Below are 18,115 nucleotides of genomic sequence, written 5' to 3'. Positions count from 1 at the left end.
TTTTTTTTAGTTGGAGTCTTATTCTGTTGCCCAGGCTGGAGGGCAGTGGCACACTCACGGCCACCCCAGCGTCAACCTGCTGAGCTCCGGCAATCCTTCCGCCTCAGCCTTCCAAGTAGTTGGAACTACAGACATGCGCTACCATGCCCAGCTAATTTTTTAAAATTTTATTTTATTGTAGAGACAAGGTCTCGCCAAATTGCCCAGGCTGGTTTTGAACCCGCGGGCTCAGGCAATCCACTCGCTTCGGCCTCCCTAAGTGCTGGGATTATAGGCTGAGCCACTGAGCCCCGCCAAGTTTCTTTATTATAGAAAGTAGCTATTTCATGACCAAGGAGTAGCAACATTATTCATTATATGAGATTACCTACAAGTTGAATGAATGAATGAGAGAAAGATTTATAACCAAATTAACAAAACACTGTTATTAGAGGCTTTGGCTGAGGCACAAAAATGACCCAAATAACATTTACAGTTAACTTCCCATTGGATTCTTAGTTAAATTTTAATCTCTGTCAATAATATAATTACAACATAAAACGAATATTCTTGCAAGGATGAGAGTGATTCTTGAAAAACGAGTTTGGACCACAGGAAAGAATCTTTGATGGAGATAAACACCTGTAAGTCATCAGCACAGAGTAGCAGATGAGATCACTCAGGAATAGAGTATAAACTGAGAAGCAGAAGGGGAAGAGACTCAAGGAACACCCATATTTAAGGACTGGGTGGAAAAAATAAGAGAGTAAGAATGGGAGTGAGGAGTTTATTAGTAGTGGTTATTGAGAGTACAACATCTGTACAGCAGTATGAGTAGATTTAGATTTCCAGCACCAGAACCATCAAGCGTTTTGATGGTGGAAGGAAACGGAGGGAGTCATGAATGAAAAAGTTGAGGAAAGGCTTTTTTGGGGGCAGCAGTGGGGGTGGAAAGTAGGGCTGGGCTCCTGGTGGAATGTGCGGTTGAAAGAGGCCTGAGTACAACCATTTCCTTTACAACAGAAATAAATCACCTAGCCTTTAACCAGAGAAGCAACCAGTTTGGAAACATTTCTTCTCTTCTGAAATATGAAAGAGAAGGAAGATATGAACTGGAGTAGGATTCTGAAAAATGTCAAGGGAAAAAAGTCAACAGGCCAAGTGCAACAGATAGTTCACCATGGGATAGTAAAAAGGAAGTTATTTCAATAAAACAATTCCTTGGAAGGAATTCAAAACAGGTATACCATATGCTTTATGTAGAGTTTTTGCTTTAGTTTTTAATTAGCTGGAGTCTCACTCTGTTGCCCAGGCTGGAGTGTAGTGGCATGATCAGGGCTCACTTGCAGACTTAACCTCCTGAGCTCAGGTAATCTGCCTCAGCCTATAGGCACACGCCACCACGTGCTGCTAATTTTTTTTTTTGTAGAGATGAGGTCTCTCTATATTGCTCAGGCTGGTCTCAAACTCTTGGACTCAAACTCAAGCAATCCTTTGGCCTTGGACTCCCAGAGTCTGGGATTACAGGTGTGAGCCACTGCACCCGGCCACTTTTATTAAAACTAAAAAACAAATTGAAGCATACACAAAATATTTTAAAAATGAAATTCTAGTGTATTAATGATCTTGTGCTTAGTCTCTCTTTTGGACGGCTTTATATTATTACCTGTCGGCTGAATGTATTCTGTACATGCATCCAGTAATCTTCAACTGGATCATAGCAATATATTGCCTTGGTCAGTCCACCAGCAACGTAAATCAGGTTGTTTAGGGATACAGCTGTTATACACCTCTTGGCAATTGGGATAGCTGCACGAAGTAGCCAAGAATTGGTTTCTGGATCATAAGATTGAACCTAATAATATATAAAAATATTTAATTAAAATTTCTAAACAAAAATGTCAATTTACTTAATAAAAAGACTATGTATAGACAAACATGATTAAAAAGCAAATATCATTAATTTAGAGAATTAAGGAAGGTTAGCCGGATAGTAAAATGTTTGAATTATGAAAATTCTCAAAAGAAACGCAAATTTATTATTATCTAGTGGAACAGAGGAACAAATAAATACATACAGATTGCTTCTAGGAATAAACAGGTTTGCTTTAGTTTTTTCCGTTAAAATTAACAGTCTAAATTTTTTAACAATTGTGTTATGTAGGATAACTATGTCTCAAATCTAAACAATTTATTTATACTTTTAGGGGGGTGCTTTCTTCAAAAAAACACAAGTCAACCTCAATTCAGTCAGTATACTTTGAATTATTACAAATTCTGAATTAATAAATTCTAAATAAGTAACATTTGACCACAATATGTCTAAATGTAATTTAGAAAAAGAATTAATTGATTGACAAAATTCAGTGAACATTGCTAAACTAATTAGGCATTAGACATCGCTTTTCCAGAATAAACATGGTATTTCCTGAGATGTCAGGATGGCACATGTTCTTTTGTCCCAGGAATTTAATGAACCACAGCAACTTTGAGCTGTCCTCTATTTATGCTACAGAGGTTTCCTTTCCCCTCTTTGTCCTAAAAAATACTTTAAATGTATGTAAAAAATGACCCAATTGGAAGAAGCATATTTAGTTACTGTGTCTCACTCTTTGCTAATTCACCTCCCAACTGTGTTTTGTGCTAATAATTTTTAGATTCTGTAGGTGACAGCAGTAAAAGGCTCAGAACAATTTTAGTACAGAATTTCATTCGACACTGAGATATGTCTCATTTCAAAAAGATTGGATCGTATTTGTTAGAACAAATTGTTAGATATATTAAGAGTCTCACTTTAGCAACTCAGAATTTAATGTTTTTCCCTAAAAGTGTAAGGTGCCAGACAATTTTTAAAAGACCCCTCACATTAAGCAACCTAAACTACCTACTTGATAAACCTGTATTTCCCTTCTTGAATATATCATAGGTAATTTCTTCAGAGAACAAGGCTTACCTTGTCAGAACAAGTATTATCATCCGGTCCTCCACCAATCACAAACAATTTGCCTACACAGCTAGTCACTGCAGGAGAACTCACTGCTTCCTTAAGGGGAGCAACTTCCGTCCATCGATTTGAAAAGGAATCATAACATTCTACGCTGCTAAGTCTGTTTTGCCCATCATAGCCTCCAACAACATATACCTATATATAAAATACATGGAAAATTCATTATCAAAAGTCTGAATTTTGAAATAGTTGGTTAAAGAATTAAGGGATCTTTCCCCTTTAAAAACTCCTTGAAAACTATAATTGCAATATATTTTGCTCAGTTTCTGAGCCTTTTAAAAATCATCACCTCCCTACCACCACCACCACCACCACCACCACCACCACCATGGAGCCTTTTTAGACATACTTTTAAAATTGCTCTTCCCTCAATAAAATTTTAATACCACAGATAAATTGTGTATCTGTTTACTTTACTGCATGTATATCTGTGCTTCCATATGAAAAAGTGTGATTTTTTTCCCCCACCCTCTAAGAACCAATCTTCACCACCCACTTGGGGGTAATACTGCTCACACTGAGAATCGCATGATTTAGCTTAATTATTCATACTTATGAATAATATTTTTAATTATTATAAAGTAATAAAGCTATGAAGTGAAAATATTAGGTAAAGATTACTAGACTATGAGAGCTTTGAAGGCAGACCTATGTTTTAGCACTTACAGTACCTAGAAAAGTAACCAACATAATGAATTACATATTCTATATTTCAAGGAGTTTTCACGTATATTTCTTATCTTTTTTTTTTTTTTTTGAGTTGGAGTCCCACTCTGTTACCTAGGCTGGAGTGCAATGGCACGTTCATGGCTACTGCAACCTTGACCTGCTGGGCTTAGGCGATCCTTCTACCTCAGCCTTCCAAGTAGCTGGAACTACAGGCGTGTTCTACTATGGCTGGCTTATTTTTCGATTTGTTGTAGTGATGAGGTCTCACCCAGTTGCCCAGGTTGGTCTTGAACTGCTGAGCTCAGGTAATCCTCTCATCTCGGCCTCCCAAAGTGCTGGGATTACAGGCTTGAGCCACTATGCCTGGCCTACATTTTATTTTCACAAATATGAGAAAGGTGGGGGGCAAATTAATTTCTTTATATGACAGGTGAACCAGCCAATAAGATCTTTGTTAAATGGTTCCTGTAAGAACAATCCATTAAGCACCATGGTATATATAACAAACTTCCACGCTAACAAAGCTCTCCAGCTTAACATCTATATTTCTCTCAATGGACGTCGTTGTCAACTCTCCTCTTCATAACTTGTTAACTATTAATTCCTACTGAGCCTTTGCCACAGCATCTTTTGCATCCATCCCTTCTTTTTGTTTCCTGCTGCCACCACCCTACTTCAGGGTCCACATTATTCATCCCTTTCAAATATCTTCCTGGTCTCCACTCTTATGCTCTCTAAGTCACAGATTAATCTTCCTGAACACTTCATCAATTCCTTTTAATAGTTCAACAATAAATGCCTAAGGGTCAAGGCCAAACGTCATACCTTGTCATTGAAATTTATCTACAATTTTTCTTTCTGTACTCCTCCAGATTTCCACAGTAGCCAATGCTACTTCTATCATGTATTTCTCACCCTATGTCAAAATAAATGTTGGTGGGTTTGTCCCCCTAACACTAAGTAGCTTGGACAGATAAAGTAACTTACAAAAGGCCACGTAGCTATAAGGGGTATGCCCCTATGGTGCAATGTAGCAATTAGGGGCATAGGCTTTGAAGCCAGAACAGCTGGGTTCATATTTAGCTCTGCCACCCAACGTAAGGACAATTTATCTATCCTCTTGGAGACTTGGGTTTTTTTTTATTTTTTGAGTTGGAGTCTCACTCTGTTGCCCAGGCTCGAGTACAGTGGCATGCTCATGACAACCCAGCGTTGACCCGCTGGGTTCCGGTAATCCTTCTGCCTCAGCCTTCCAAGTAGCTGAAACTACACGTGTGCGCTACCATGTCCGGCTAGTTTTTTTTTTCTTGATTTATTGTAGAGATAATGTCTCACCAAGTTGCCAGGGCTGGTCTTGAACCCGCGGGCTCAGACAATCCACTTGCCTTGGCCTCCCAAAGTGCTGGGATTACAGGCTAAGCCACCGAGGCCGGCCAAGACTCAGGGTTTTTCTTTTTTCTTTTTTTTAGTTAGGGTCTCACTCTGCCACCCAGGTTGGAGTATAGTAATCACAGCTCACCACAGCCTCAACCTCCTGGACTCAGGTGATCCTTCCATCTCAGCCTTCCAAGTAGCTGGGACATCAGATGCATGTCACCATGCCTGGTTAATATTTTGATTTCTTTTTGTAGATATGAGATCTTGCTATGCTGCCCAGGCTGGTCTTGAACTCCTGTCCTTTAAGCAGTTCTCCTGCCCTCCAAGCAGTCCTCCTGCCTTGGCTTCCCAAAATGCTTGGATTACAGGTATAAGTCACCACACCCAGTCTGACTGGTATTTATATCCTCAATTTTAACATGTAGATAATATTAGTATTTATCATATAATAGAATTTTGAGGATTACATTTTAATACATACCCCTACATGTATAAATTACAAATATAAGTTATGAAGTCGGGTCCTCATTATATTTCATCAGCTTTGTCAATAGCAGCAGCCTAGTAGATCAAGGTTCTTAGAAATTTTAAAGCTTTTAAACTGTGTTTTGAGAAGCTCTAGTATCCTACAGTACAGAGGTTTTAAGAAACTTCTGTGAGGAAACAGAAAAACTGATGGGAACCTGAGTGGGAAGGGTTCCAAGCCACTATCTCTGTTTCAATAGAGAAGTTCTGTTTTTTTTATTGGTGACTCCTAAATGCCTCCCTAGGAGGGTCTAAGAGGCAGAAACCTTTTTAGAAAGGGATGCTAAAAGACCAGTCAAATATCTATGTGCAAGAATGCTGCCTTTACTTAGATTGTTCATTAATTTGAGATGGCTTTGGAGAAGTTGATAGAGACAGAGGCAGGAAAAGGCTAAAAACTCTGAGTTACTTCTTGGTACAGCTGCTGTATTTTTATCTATTCTATATAATGGATTTTTATATTAGAGTTAGCTTTTAAAAAGAGGGCACACAGGTTGAACATCTCAAATCTGAAAATCCAAAATCCGAAATGCTCCAAAATTTGAAACTTTTTGAGTGACAACATGATGCTCAAAGAAAATACTTATTCCATGGAGGATTTGGATTTTGAATTTTTGTATTTGGGTTGTTTAACCAGTACAATGAAGATAATAACAAATCTGAGGGAAAAAGAATCTGAAACACTTCTGGTCCCAAGTTTTCAGTTAAGGGATATTTGACCTGTAATTGCTTTTAAAAAGTTTGGAAGCCATTACTCCATCGATGATTCTTAGGTTCCTAAGGACCGTAGATGGTTCAGAACCCAAATCATGTATTTTTTATACTATTCAGTAGCTATAGCCAAGAATATGTTTTCTTTAACACATGTTGGTAAGTTTATCTTAATATTTATTTTAAATTTGTTTTGTCCCTACTTATACAAATGAAAAAGATAAAATAACATCATTTTAGATAATACATATCTCTGCCTGACTGCCAAAGTCAGTAGAAAGAAAAAAATTGCTTGGATTAGATGTTGGTGGGTCTTTGTATTTGATGTAACTCCTTTATTTTTCAAAGCTTTTTAGGCATTTGGACTCCAATGGTGCATGAGAAAAGAAATGTGCTGCACTGCCATGAATTCCAAATTAGGAGAATAAAATATCCATTCAACAGTACAGTGTCATATTGTTTATATCTTCAGTTTATCTATTGAGGTTAGAAATGGAAGGAAATACAATTTGAATCCAAACTACCCAGAGGGAGAGTAAAACGAAGGATTCAGTTTTGGTATTTATTTTGGAAATGTACCAGCGATAGTAATAAAAAGTGGTTTCTCTTACTTTACCAAGGAGGACGGCCATTTTGTGACGCCATCTGCCTTTATTTAGAGAGGCAACTCTGATCCAAATATTCAACTGTGAGTTATAAATCCAGACATCACGGCTATTGATTCTTCCACCTTTAAGTGTAAAGCAATGCAGATAAAATAATATATCACTGTATATCTATTATCAAAGGATCTATGCCATCAAGTCATAGATGGGTAAATATGAGATTTGTTCACCCAATTCAAGAATGTGAGAATTCAGATCAATAAATGAAACAAGAACCTCTTAAACTTGAATGAAAATAGTTCTATGGAATAGATTTAAACTTTGCCACTCGTTATCATGAGACATAATAATTATAGGTCCAAAATAATAAAACATAGAATGTGAACTTTACAAATGTTAAAGATTTTTTTTGTTGGGTTTCACTCTGTCACCCAGTCTGGAGTGCAGTGGCATGATCATGAACTCCTCGACTCAAAAAATACTCCTGCCTCAGTCTAAAGTGTTGGGATTACAGGCGTGAGGCACCAGGCCTAGCCTACCATCTGATTTTAAAGGTAACGTAAATATCATAAAGAAGTTCAAATAAAGAATTTTAAGAAAAATCCTGCTTCATAAACTTTGGAGAGAATTTCAGAAAATAGGGGTGAATTAGAGATGGTTAATTCTAGGACTACTTTTGACTTTGCAAAAGCAAAGAGGCAAAAGTTTAAAAATTATATCATATTCTACAAGCATTTGAGAACACTTAAAATATGATATGATTAAAACCATTTTTCTGATGGATCTTTTGTAAATCATTCTGGATCATCTTGTACCTGTTTTTATGAGCAAAAAATCATTCTCAGTTTTATTCATTGCATACACGTATCTGCATAGAGTAGGAGTATTCTCATTTCACTATTTTCTTTTAAAGACACTGTTATTGTTTAAAATAGCCAAGATATGTCTAAATTAAAAATAGCTACTGTAATAATTCTATATTTACCTGAAACAAGAATGTCATTCCTCAGAGCACAGACTGCATACTCTGATTTGGTAAATTCCGGAAGCTTAGCCAAAGACTTCCATTCTCCTGTTACAGGATCATAGCACTCAGTGTACGGAAGATTAAATCCTCCAACTCGTTCACATCCTCCAACAACGACTATTACCTCAGAATAGCCAGTGGACCTAAAGTAATTATTATTAGGATGCACAAATAATATTAAATTAAAATATACTCAAGTTTTTTTTTAAAAACTCTTAAAACAAACTATACACTATTATAAACGGTTACGTTTATTCTCTGTGCATGTGTCAAATAGTACAGGTTGGTAATTACATTGAGAACATTTACAGGGGAGTTAGTGACATTATGATGTCACTAAAATTTCTGTGAGTATTTTTTTCTATTGATTTAGACTTAAAAGTTGTAAAGCAGTTCAAAGATCCTATCTAACCCAATTGGAACCATGGTGATATTATGGATGACTTCCAACTGCAGTTTTGCTGTAATTCAGTAATGCATAAACCACACAAGGTAAGATAATGCACTTTTTCTAACTATAGGAAAATGATGCTTTTTTAAAAAAGTTACATTACTAGTTCTAAAAAACGGATTCATAGTATAATCCAAGCACCCTTTTATTTATTTTTATTTTTTTATTTTTTTGAGTTGGAGTCTCACTCTGTCGCCCAGACTGGAGTGCAGTGGCCGCTCCCGGCCACTGCAGCCTCGACCTGCTGGGCTCCGGTGATCCTTCGGCCTCAGCCTTCCAAGTAGCTGGAATTACAGGCACGCACTACCACGCCCGGCTGATTTTTTTTATTTATTGTAGAGATGAGGTCTGCCAAGTTGCCCAGGCGGGTCGGAACCCGCGAGCTCAGGCAATCCACTCACCTCTGCCTCCCAAAGCGCGGGATTACAGGCTGAGCCACCGAGCCCGGCTCCAAGCACCCTTTTAAAGGAGTACATATATGTATTTGTTTGGAAATTAATTTTTTAAATACAAAATCAAGTAAATTAGGATAATCCAACTGAAAATGTCGGACAATCTCTAAAAATGTTAACAGAGTTTATAACAAAGAATGTTAAAGGAAAAAAGCAAGATGAAAAACTGTACATAAGGTATGTTCAATACTAAGTAAAAAATGTGTCTGGAAAGAATTATCAAAACGTTAGTGATGGTTGTCTCTGAACTGTATGGCTCCTCCTTTTCGGGCATTACAAATTTTCAAACCAATAATGAACTGGGGCTATTTTTAGAATGGAAAAAACAACCTCTAAGACTGCTAAGAGATCCTGCTTATGTTAGTCATTGGCTTCTCTTATTTTGTAGTTTAAATTTAAGATAGAGACAGGAAAAACCAAAAGTTTATCCAAGAGTTTTTTTCATAAGGCTCAACAGATAGTTCTGGAATTTTAAAATATTTGGCTTTTATATTTTTTCACAAAGATAATCTAAATGAAAATGTCTTGTAATTACATTTTGTGGCTGTTCCAAGTTAAGTCTCTTAAAGAAAAATACCAACAACTCCTCTTCTCTTACTTAAATGTAGCGGGGGAAAAAAAGACATCAGAACACTGATTTGTAGTTTTAAACTAGAAACTACACTAGAAAAAAATTACACTAAACAACAACCACAACAACAATAACAACAACAAAATAAACACTAGTTGGTAGGTCTCCTTTTTACAGAGCTATTCTGGCTACATTTACAAAGAGCTAGTTCAACTGAATCATTCAACTATTCTATGTCAGGCATACTTGTTCCATTACAAAAGCAGAAATACAAATGATAGAAAAGGATTTTGTTTATACATGCAACAAAATTTAGTTTTAGGAAATCTAGCAAACTTGAATCACCTCCAATTGTTTAAATATAAATTCAGATTAAATTATAGATTACATTTTATTTTATACTTCCCTTACAGCATTTTACTTGTTTTATACTTTCCCTTTGCTTGAACTTACTTGTCTTTTTCAAGACTTCTTGGCCCAATAAACATATATTATGTGCTTTTGTTCCTTGTAACAGGAAGAGATAAAAGCATGAAAAACTAATTGCTAAAGCATTTAGTTCTACGAAATAAAGGATAACTTTAGTGTCTACTGGAACGTGTATTTATCTGAAAGGATTGGCAAGCTGGTAGTTTTGCCTGTTTGAAGGTCCTACTGCAACCAAATGGCTTTTAAAGTAATTAGGTACGAGTCTGGTGTTCTCATTAGAGACTGTAAACTAAATGAAAGAGTTATTTCTTGAGCTTGGAAAAATAGAGAGTTGACAGCCTTAAAAGAAATAGATTACTTCAACTGATAATGGTAAGTAGAAGAAAAAGGCAGGCAAGACAATGGTATAGTATGAATAGAATTCTGAACACCCACATAATATACTTTTAGATTGAATGTCACACTATTTCATTAATTCTTTAAAGTTAAAAATCTGATTTTCTGCTATGATGAAATAACAAATATTTGTTGCTTTAATATCAAGTCTCATCATTTGTTCCTAGGAAAGTATGATGACCAAAAATCCTTTTTAAAATGGTAATACATTTTTTAAAATAAATTTTTATCATACATTTGAGAAAAGACCAAATTAAAAAATCATTCTTTGATTTATTTGAAAGATAAAATAGTTATAAATACATATTCTAAACCAAGTCAATAAGACATGTAATAATTATCAGATTCAGTTAAAAATCTCAAAAGGTGAAAAACAAAAATTGCTGGCTAAAACAACAGAGCTACTTATATTAATACCAAATATGCTAGATATATATGAACTGCCAAACTTTCATCAACAAAAAGGGTTGAAAAGTGATCCTGGCTAATAAGAATAACTGAATATATTTTTAAAAACACACAATAGGAAAAAAAATGTGTGTTTCCATGCAGTGGAAAGTTGGAAAGGAGAAGAAGGGAGAGATGTGAGTGACATAGTCTATTCACTATTCTAAAACTCAAAAGTATCTGAAAATCAAACCATCAAACCAAAATAATGGACTAAAATAGATATCCTAGCACTTTGAGAGGCTGGGCTGGAGGTCTGCTTGAGCTCAGGAGTTCAAGATCAGCTCAGGCAACAAAGTGAAACCTCATCTCTACAAAAAATTAAAAAATAAGGTGGGAGTGATGGTGTGTGTCTGCAACTCTCAGCTATTCGGGAGACTGAGATGCAAGAATTGTTTGAGCCCAGGAGGTTGAAGCTGCAGTGAGCTGTGATTGTTCCATTTATACTCCAGAGTCTGGGAGACAGAGTGAGACCCCTGACTCAAAAAAACCCAAAAAAAACCAAAAACAGTCTGCTTGACAGTTTCATTTCTTATTGCATGTAGACTAGATTAATAAGTTAATCAGAAGTTAATCAGTCTCTCATAATGTGTATATTAAATCTGTCCCTAATAGTCTGATCTATTCTTACTGCAAAAAAAAAGTTTCTGAACCTCAAGGAATCATTGATTATGGTTAATTCACCAATATAAATGACCCCTTAAGACATGTATATCAGACATAAGCCTCAGAGCTTTCAAACTTGGTGGGGACACAGTATCAACTTGCATGGCAAGGCTTTCCAGATGAGCTTCTATCAGAAAATGTATTGATCAAAAGACTCAAAATGTTTACTTTCAAAATCAGAAATTATCATCAGGAACTATTCATAGACTGCTCAAATACTTAGCCACAAAGATACTCATCTTACTTAATAGTAAAAAATCAGAAACAAATATTGGGGAAGGAATAGTTCAGTATATTGTAGATAATTCATGTTGTAGAAATACATTCATCACATATTAAGTAACAAAAAGATTCTAAAATAGATTACAACTCTGTAAATGAAATAATAAGCTCATGGAGGAAAAAAGAGAAGAACAGAGTCAAATGTGTAGTGTTGCCTCTTGGAGGTGAGAATGTGGGTGATATTTTTTGCTTATCTCATTCTCTGAATTTTCTCCAGCTAACATATAAATTATTCGACTTTCACTATCCCAAAATTAAGAAAGAATAAAAGAAAAAAAAAATCACACACTACTAATGGACACTACAGTTTCTGCTCAACCTAGCATGGGAAGGGGTTTTCAGTCATCGGATTTCTGCTACATGATGCTGCTCCCATGGGCACAGGTAAATGCCCAGAGAATGCTGTCTGGCTGAATCAGAGATTATGTTTCCCAAGAGAAGGAGAAACTCAGTCTCTCTGAGTTACTGAACTTGTAATATGTAAACACCAAACCCACGAGTGGCCATATTCAGCCAGTCCAATGAGAAAAAAATGATGCAGAAAAGCAGAGGCAGGAAGTAGAGCAAAGGCACAGTTTAGTTTCTGTTGGCTTTTCAGTAGCCTGTTCCAGTCTTCGTTGAGGTCCTATCAAAGTTTTGTTGTTAGGTTTTACAAGACACTGATTCCTGTATCTTTTCAATACATTTCCCTTTATGTATGAGTTGGTGAGCTGGCTTCTATTTGCAATCAGAATTTGGACACATTAGAGTTCAATGGATTGCAGAAATAAATCAACAGCCTGCAAATGGCTTTCAAACTCAGAAAAGATGCTCGATCCTCCTCATTAAAAAAAGAAATGTAAATTAAAATTACGAGATACCATTTTTCGCTTTCTAGAGTAGCAAAGTTTTAAAAAAAACGAATGCAAACAAATTGTGTTGGCAAATTGTGTAACTCACTTTCATATTTTTGATGGGGGTACAAATTGTAAGGCAATTTTTACAATTCCTATAACAATTAAAAATGCATATATCTTATGACTGAGAAATTCCACTTCTAGTAACTCATATTATAAATGAACAATATATATGAAAAGATATATGTACAAGAATATTCACTGATCATTGTTTTGCAATGGCAAAAAGAAATTAGAAACAAACTAAATATCCATTATTAAGAGGCAGATTAAATAAATTATGGTACATCCATAAATTGGATATTATATAATTCTTTAAAAAGAATAAATTTGCTTTGGGAGCCAGGCTCGGTGGCTCGGCCTGTAATCCTGCGCCTTTGGGAGGCTGAGGTGAGCGGACTGCCTGAGCCCGCGGGTTCGAGACCCGCTTGAGCAGCGAGACTTCATCTCTACAGTAAATAAAAAATCAGCCGGGCGTGGTAGCGCATGCCTGTAATTCCGGCTACTTGGAAGGCTGAGGCGGAAGGATTGCCAGAGCCCAGCAGGTCGAGGCTGCAGTGGCCGGAGTGGCCACTGCACTCCAGTTTGGGCGACGGAGTGAGACTCCAACTCAAAAAAAAAAAATTTTGCTTTGGGAAGTTAAGGCAAGAGGATCGCTTGAGTCCAGGAGTTTGAGACCAGACTGGGCAACATAGCGAGACCCTGTCTCTACAAAAAAATAAAAGATAAGTCAGGTGTGGTGGCACATGCCTGTAGCCCTAGCTACTTGGGAAGCTGAAGCGGGAGAATCACTCAAGCCCATAAGTTCAAAGCTGCAGCGAGCTATGATGGCCACTGCACTCCAGCCGGAGCAGCAGAGCAAGATATTTCTCCAGAAAGGAAAAAAAAAGAGGGAATGCATTTGACATTTTTTTATAAGAATAACAATTAAGAAAGACCTATACGTGTTGACACAGAACAATTTCCAAGATACTTTTAAGTGGTGAAAGCAAGGTACAGAACTGTGAGTGTAGTGCCCTACCATTTGTATAAAAAAAGTAGGGAAGTATGTGTATATACACATATCTATACAGAAAATATTCTAAAGGAGGTTCAAAACACTGGTAAAAGAAGGGTCAGGTAGAGGAAGACTTCCAATATATGTTCTTTATATAAAAATGTTTAATTCAAAATAATGATAAATTAACATATATAAAAATGGCAAGCTACAAATACAGTAAAATGCCATTCCTTTCTTTTTTTTTTTTTTGAGTTGGCGTCTCACTCTGTCACTCAGGCTAGAGTACACAGCAATTGCAGCCTTGTCCTGCTGGGCCTAGGCCATCCTTCCACCTCAGCCTTCCAAGTAGCTGGAACCACAGGCATGTGCCACCACACCTGGCTAATTTTTTCTTGATTTATTGTAGAGATAAGGTCTTGCCATGGTGCCCAGGCTGGTCTTGAACCCACGGGCTTAGGCAATCTTCTCATCTCGGCCTCCCAAAGTGCTGGAATTATAGACGTGAGCCACTGTGCCTGGCTAAAATGCCATTCTTAAGTGGGACTGGAATAGGAATTCAGAACACTTGCTTATAGCCCTGGCCCTGTTACTAACTAGCTTTGTGAGCAAGCCAAAGTTGCTGTGCATCAGTTTCATCACCTACAAAGCAAAGAATGAAGGGATTTATTAAATAATCATAAAACACTATTTCTTAAGAAAAAATACATTTACAATGCCCTGGGTCTTCTCATAGGTTTCCAGGAGCAACTACAGCCTTGTCCTCACTATGGCAATTAGATTCCTATATTCATTGCAGTGACTGCCTATTAGATAAGAGGCAATGGAAAATATTAGAAGAGACAAGAGCTTAATTATTTATCTGCTGATTCCAGAGTCAAAATGATGAACTCATTCAATTTTAGCTATCTCAAATGCTCAATGGAGTGTGCTAAAGGGCATCAACTTTTGTCATAGATATGAACAATTTGCAATGTATGGTCAATATATTGAAGACCTTTTAAAAGTGAAATGCCATCCATGTTTCTACTTGGGAACCTCATTTTGTAGGCTGTCCAGTCCTATTATGGTGGAAAATTAACATCTTCTCAGGGAAACGACTCGTACCAGGGAATTGTTATGGTAGGGACAATCTGGGTCAGGAAATGATGCAAAATCAGTAATATCAGAATCACACTACCAAGCAACCGTGAGTTTAAAAGTCTGATATTCAGGCTGGTATGGGAAATATGGCAATTAGTATTTGGGGTAAAGCAGGGGCAAGAACTGGCAATTAGGTGTACAGGAGGTCAGAATCAGATTGTCAAACAATGGTTAGGCATGTGAAACTTCAGAGTAAATGCCACGATTAAAATTCATGAGTTGGGAAGAGGTTGGACAGAGAGGCCCATCACAGAGAAGTGACTTTTCTCCAGATGAAGAAAAGGTCTGAAGTCAAGGATTAGCATATAGGGATGGCACATGGAGACAACCCAAATATTTATTAGACAAGACTTTTGTTCAAGTTGGGTACCATATAATTCTCTGTAGAGTTCAAAAGTATTCATGAGTCCCAGCATGTATATAAGTGTTAATATATTTCCACCTCAAATGTTTTCCACACTGCTATATTTTCAACCTGGAAACAAGTTTCCAAACTGTGTTGGGGACTCAGAAAGAGGGCCAAAGGGAAGGAGTAGGAAAGAGGAAACTAGGAGTGCTGAGGACACTGAATAAAAGCAGAATATTTCTGTGCAGCCCTATATAATATCATTATTTTTGTGGAATGTCTCTTTTATTTTATGTATTTTTTTGAGCTGGGGTCTAACTCTGTTGCTCAGGCTGGGGAGTGCAGTGGCACAATCACAGCTCACCACAGCCTTGACCTCCTGGGCTCAGGTGATCCTTCTGCCTCAGCCTCCCAAGTAGCTGGGACCACAGGCACGCACCATCATCCCTAATTTCTTTTTATTTTTTTGTAGAGACGAGGTCTCATTATATTGCCCAGGTAGGTCTCAAATTCCTAGACTGAAGCGATCCTCCTACCTCGGCCTCCCAGGATGCTGAGATTACAGGCATGAGCCACCATGCCCAGCTGAATACCTCTTTTAAATATTAATATCCAGAAGATACTAAACTGGTTAGAAGTATGAACTCTGGAGCCAAAACACCTAGGTTTTAAATCCTTTCTCTGCCACCTACTAAACTGTCACTTTGAACAAGTTACTTCTCTGAGACTTAGTTTGCTCATCTATAAAGTGAGCATAATAATAATACTAACTCATAGTGCTATCTGAGCACTAAACTAGTTAACAGATCTGACAATACATTGAACAGTTCCTGGGACACAAGTGCTTGCTATTATTACCATGGAATGATAATTTGGAAGATAATATCTTTATGTAACAAAGAAAGTTCTTAAGTTAGGATAATTATAAAACAAGCTCTGAAAAAAACTAACATATTAGAATAGATGCATAGCTTACTATTAACTTTTAAAAACGTATGTTTAAAATAAGCCATCTGATAGCGAGCATTTCTGTCTCTCAAAACATATTTCCTAGTCTGTAAAAGTGCAGCATAAATTTAAAAAGTGCTGTGATTATTTTCTTCATGAAATCAGCAACATTATTAAATTTTTTGAGTCAAATATGAGAATGTACCTTTTTCGTATGGTATTTCCAATCCTCATAACAATCTTCAAGGTAAGTGATATTATTTTAACTTTACAGTTGAGAAAACCAAAGAAGTTAAAGTACCTTGTCCAAGGTCATGGGATTATGTATAGTCAGATTCTAAAGCTTATCTGATAGTGATTTAGATCAAGTACTCTAACGCATTCTGATGCTTGCACTACGTGTTATTAAAAATTATATATCAACACAAGATTTACAGTTGCATAAAATATATTAATAAAAAGTCAAGCATTGTTTCTAAACTCTACCCCTGTGATTATCTCCACTGTTCTTCTCCATGTACTAAAAGGTTTACCATTTTTACCATTAGCAGGGCAGATTATCAAAGTTTTTGTGCTCTTAGATTGGGTATATCCTCTTTCTAGGGAACTACTATCACACTCTGTTCTTAATATAATGGGTTTTGGGATCTACTCTGTCATCTAAGAGATACATAGGTACATAAGTAGAATATCCAGTATGAATTGAGCTCTGGAAAATACTTGGCACAGGATAAACACTAAAGAAACACTGACTGAGGTGGAAAGTACAGTGAAGGGATCAGACTGTCATCACTCTAATCCAGAATTAATATTTGCATCACCAATGGTGTAATAACCAGATCTACTGTGTTTCCTGATGTGATGCAATATAATGTACACATTACATAGGATGAAATCTAGTCAAATATTCATCAAGCTGAAGCTTTTAGGGCCAATTTCTAGTTCCCAGGAAAAACAGCTAAATGCAGCTAAATGACACCATAAGGAAGCAACCAGACTAATCCAGAAGGTGGAATATTTTTCTGAACAACTTTCCCATCAACAAGTCAGAATCATGAAAAAAATTGATTTGAAATAAAAGATATTTCATGGAAATAACTAGATGATCCAAGACTGGTTCCAGGCTCATTAAAAGATACTATGAAAGAATGGGGAAATTTGAATATGAACTGGGTCTTATATAATATGAATTATCATTGTTAACTTTATGTGTAATCATGTTATATAGCCTATATAATTTTTTTTTTTTTGAGTTGGCATTTCACTCCGTCACCCAGGCTGGAGTGCAGTGGCACACTCACCACCACCCCAGTGTCAATCCGTGGTGGGCTCCAGCGATCCTTCTGCCTCAGCCTTTCAAGTAGCCGGAACTATAGGTGCACGCTACCACGCCTGGCTTATTTTTTATTCATTGTAGAGAAAAAGTCTCGCCAAGTTGCCCAAGCTGGTCTTGAACCCGTGGGTTCAGGCAATCCCAAAGTACAGGGATTACAGGATGAGCCACCGAGTCTGGCCTATATTTTATTTTTAAAACATGCACAATCAAGTAAAATATATATATAAATTTTAAAAGAAATATATGAATAAAATAAAATTTAAAAATATATAAAGTAAAATAAAATAAATATGAATAAACAAATGAAAGAGAAAGGTCTGGGTCAAGATACAGATTTAGTAGTCAATAGCATGCATCGTAATTAATACCATGAGAACAGATGAGATAAGATCACCTAGGAGAGTACATAAGGCAAGACAAAGTGATATGAACCAAACAGACAGATAATCAGCATTCACAGACTAGATATAGGAGTAAGAACCATCAGATGAAAAAAGAACAGCTGAAGAAATAGGATGACCATGAAGAAAATGGTATTCCAGAGCCAATGGAGGAGTTTCAAGACAGATAAGGCAATTAATTCATATGGCAGTTCCCATCCTCATAACAATCTTCAAGGTAGGTGATATTATTCTTAAATATATGGTATTATATTTATAATAGTCTGCAAATTCAGTATAACTATAGTTTGTTTTTTTTCTACTTATCTCCTAAAGAAAGGTTATATATAGATATGTTTCACTGTAGAAAATAGATGGGTTCCTTTCAAAATTAGATGTAGCCAGGCTCAGTGGCTCAGCCTGTAATCCCGCGCCTTTGGGAGGCTGAGGTGAGTGGACTGCCTGAACCCGCAGG

The 18,115-nt window shown here is 36.7% G+C and overlaps 1 protein-coding gene across 3 annotated transcripts in view; it reads right to left on the bottom strand.

The window, feature by feature from the left end:
• The window catches only part of KLHL24 (kelch like family member 24), a 39,302-nt gene that overhangs the window by 2,126 nt on the left and 19,061 nt on the right, over window positions 1–18,115 (bottom strand). For all 3 annotated transcript variants that reach the window (XM_021718882.1, XM_021718883.1, XM_008070690.2), the window contains 4 exons: window positions 7,859–8,043; window positions 6,880–6,998; window positions 2,933–3,121; window positions 1,646–1,834 (listed from right to left, as the gene is read on the bottom strand). In XM_021718882.1, coding sequence (XP_021574557.1) covers window positions 1,646–1,834; window positions 2,933–3,121; window positions 6,880–6,998; window positions 7,859–8,043 — 682 coding nt within the window. The remainder of the gene's footprint in view (window positions 1–1,645; window positions 1,835–2,932; window positions 3,122–6,879; window positions 6,999–7,858; window positions 8,044–18,115) is intronic.

Source organism: Carlito syrichta, unplaced genomic scaffold (assembly GCF_000164805.1).
Source record: "Carlito syrichta isolate Samal-C Ts95f unplaced genomic scaffold, Tarsius_syrichta-2.0.1 Scaffold313936, whole genome shotgun sequence".
Lineage (NCBI taxonomy): Eukaryota > Metazoa > Chordata > Mammalia > Primates > Tarsiidae > Carlito > Carlito syrichta.
Note: the sequence above shows the minus strand (reverse complement) of the source record. Positions and strands in the feature narration are given on the sequence as shown.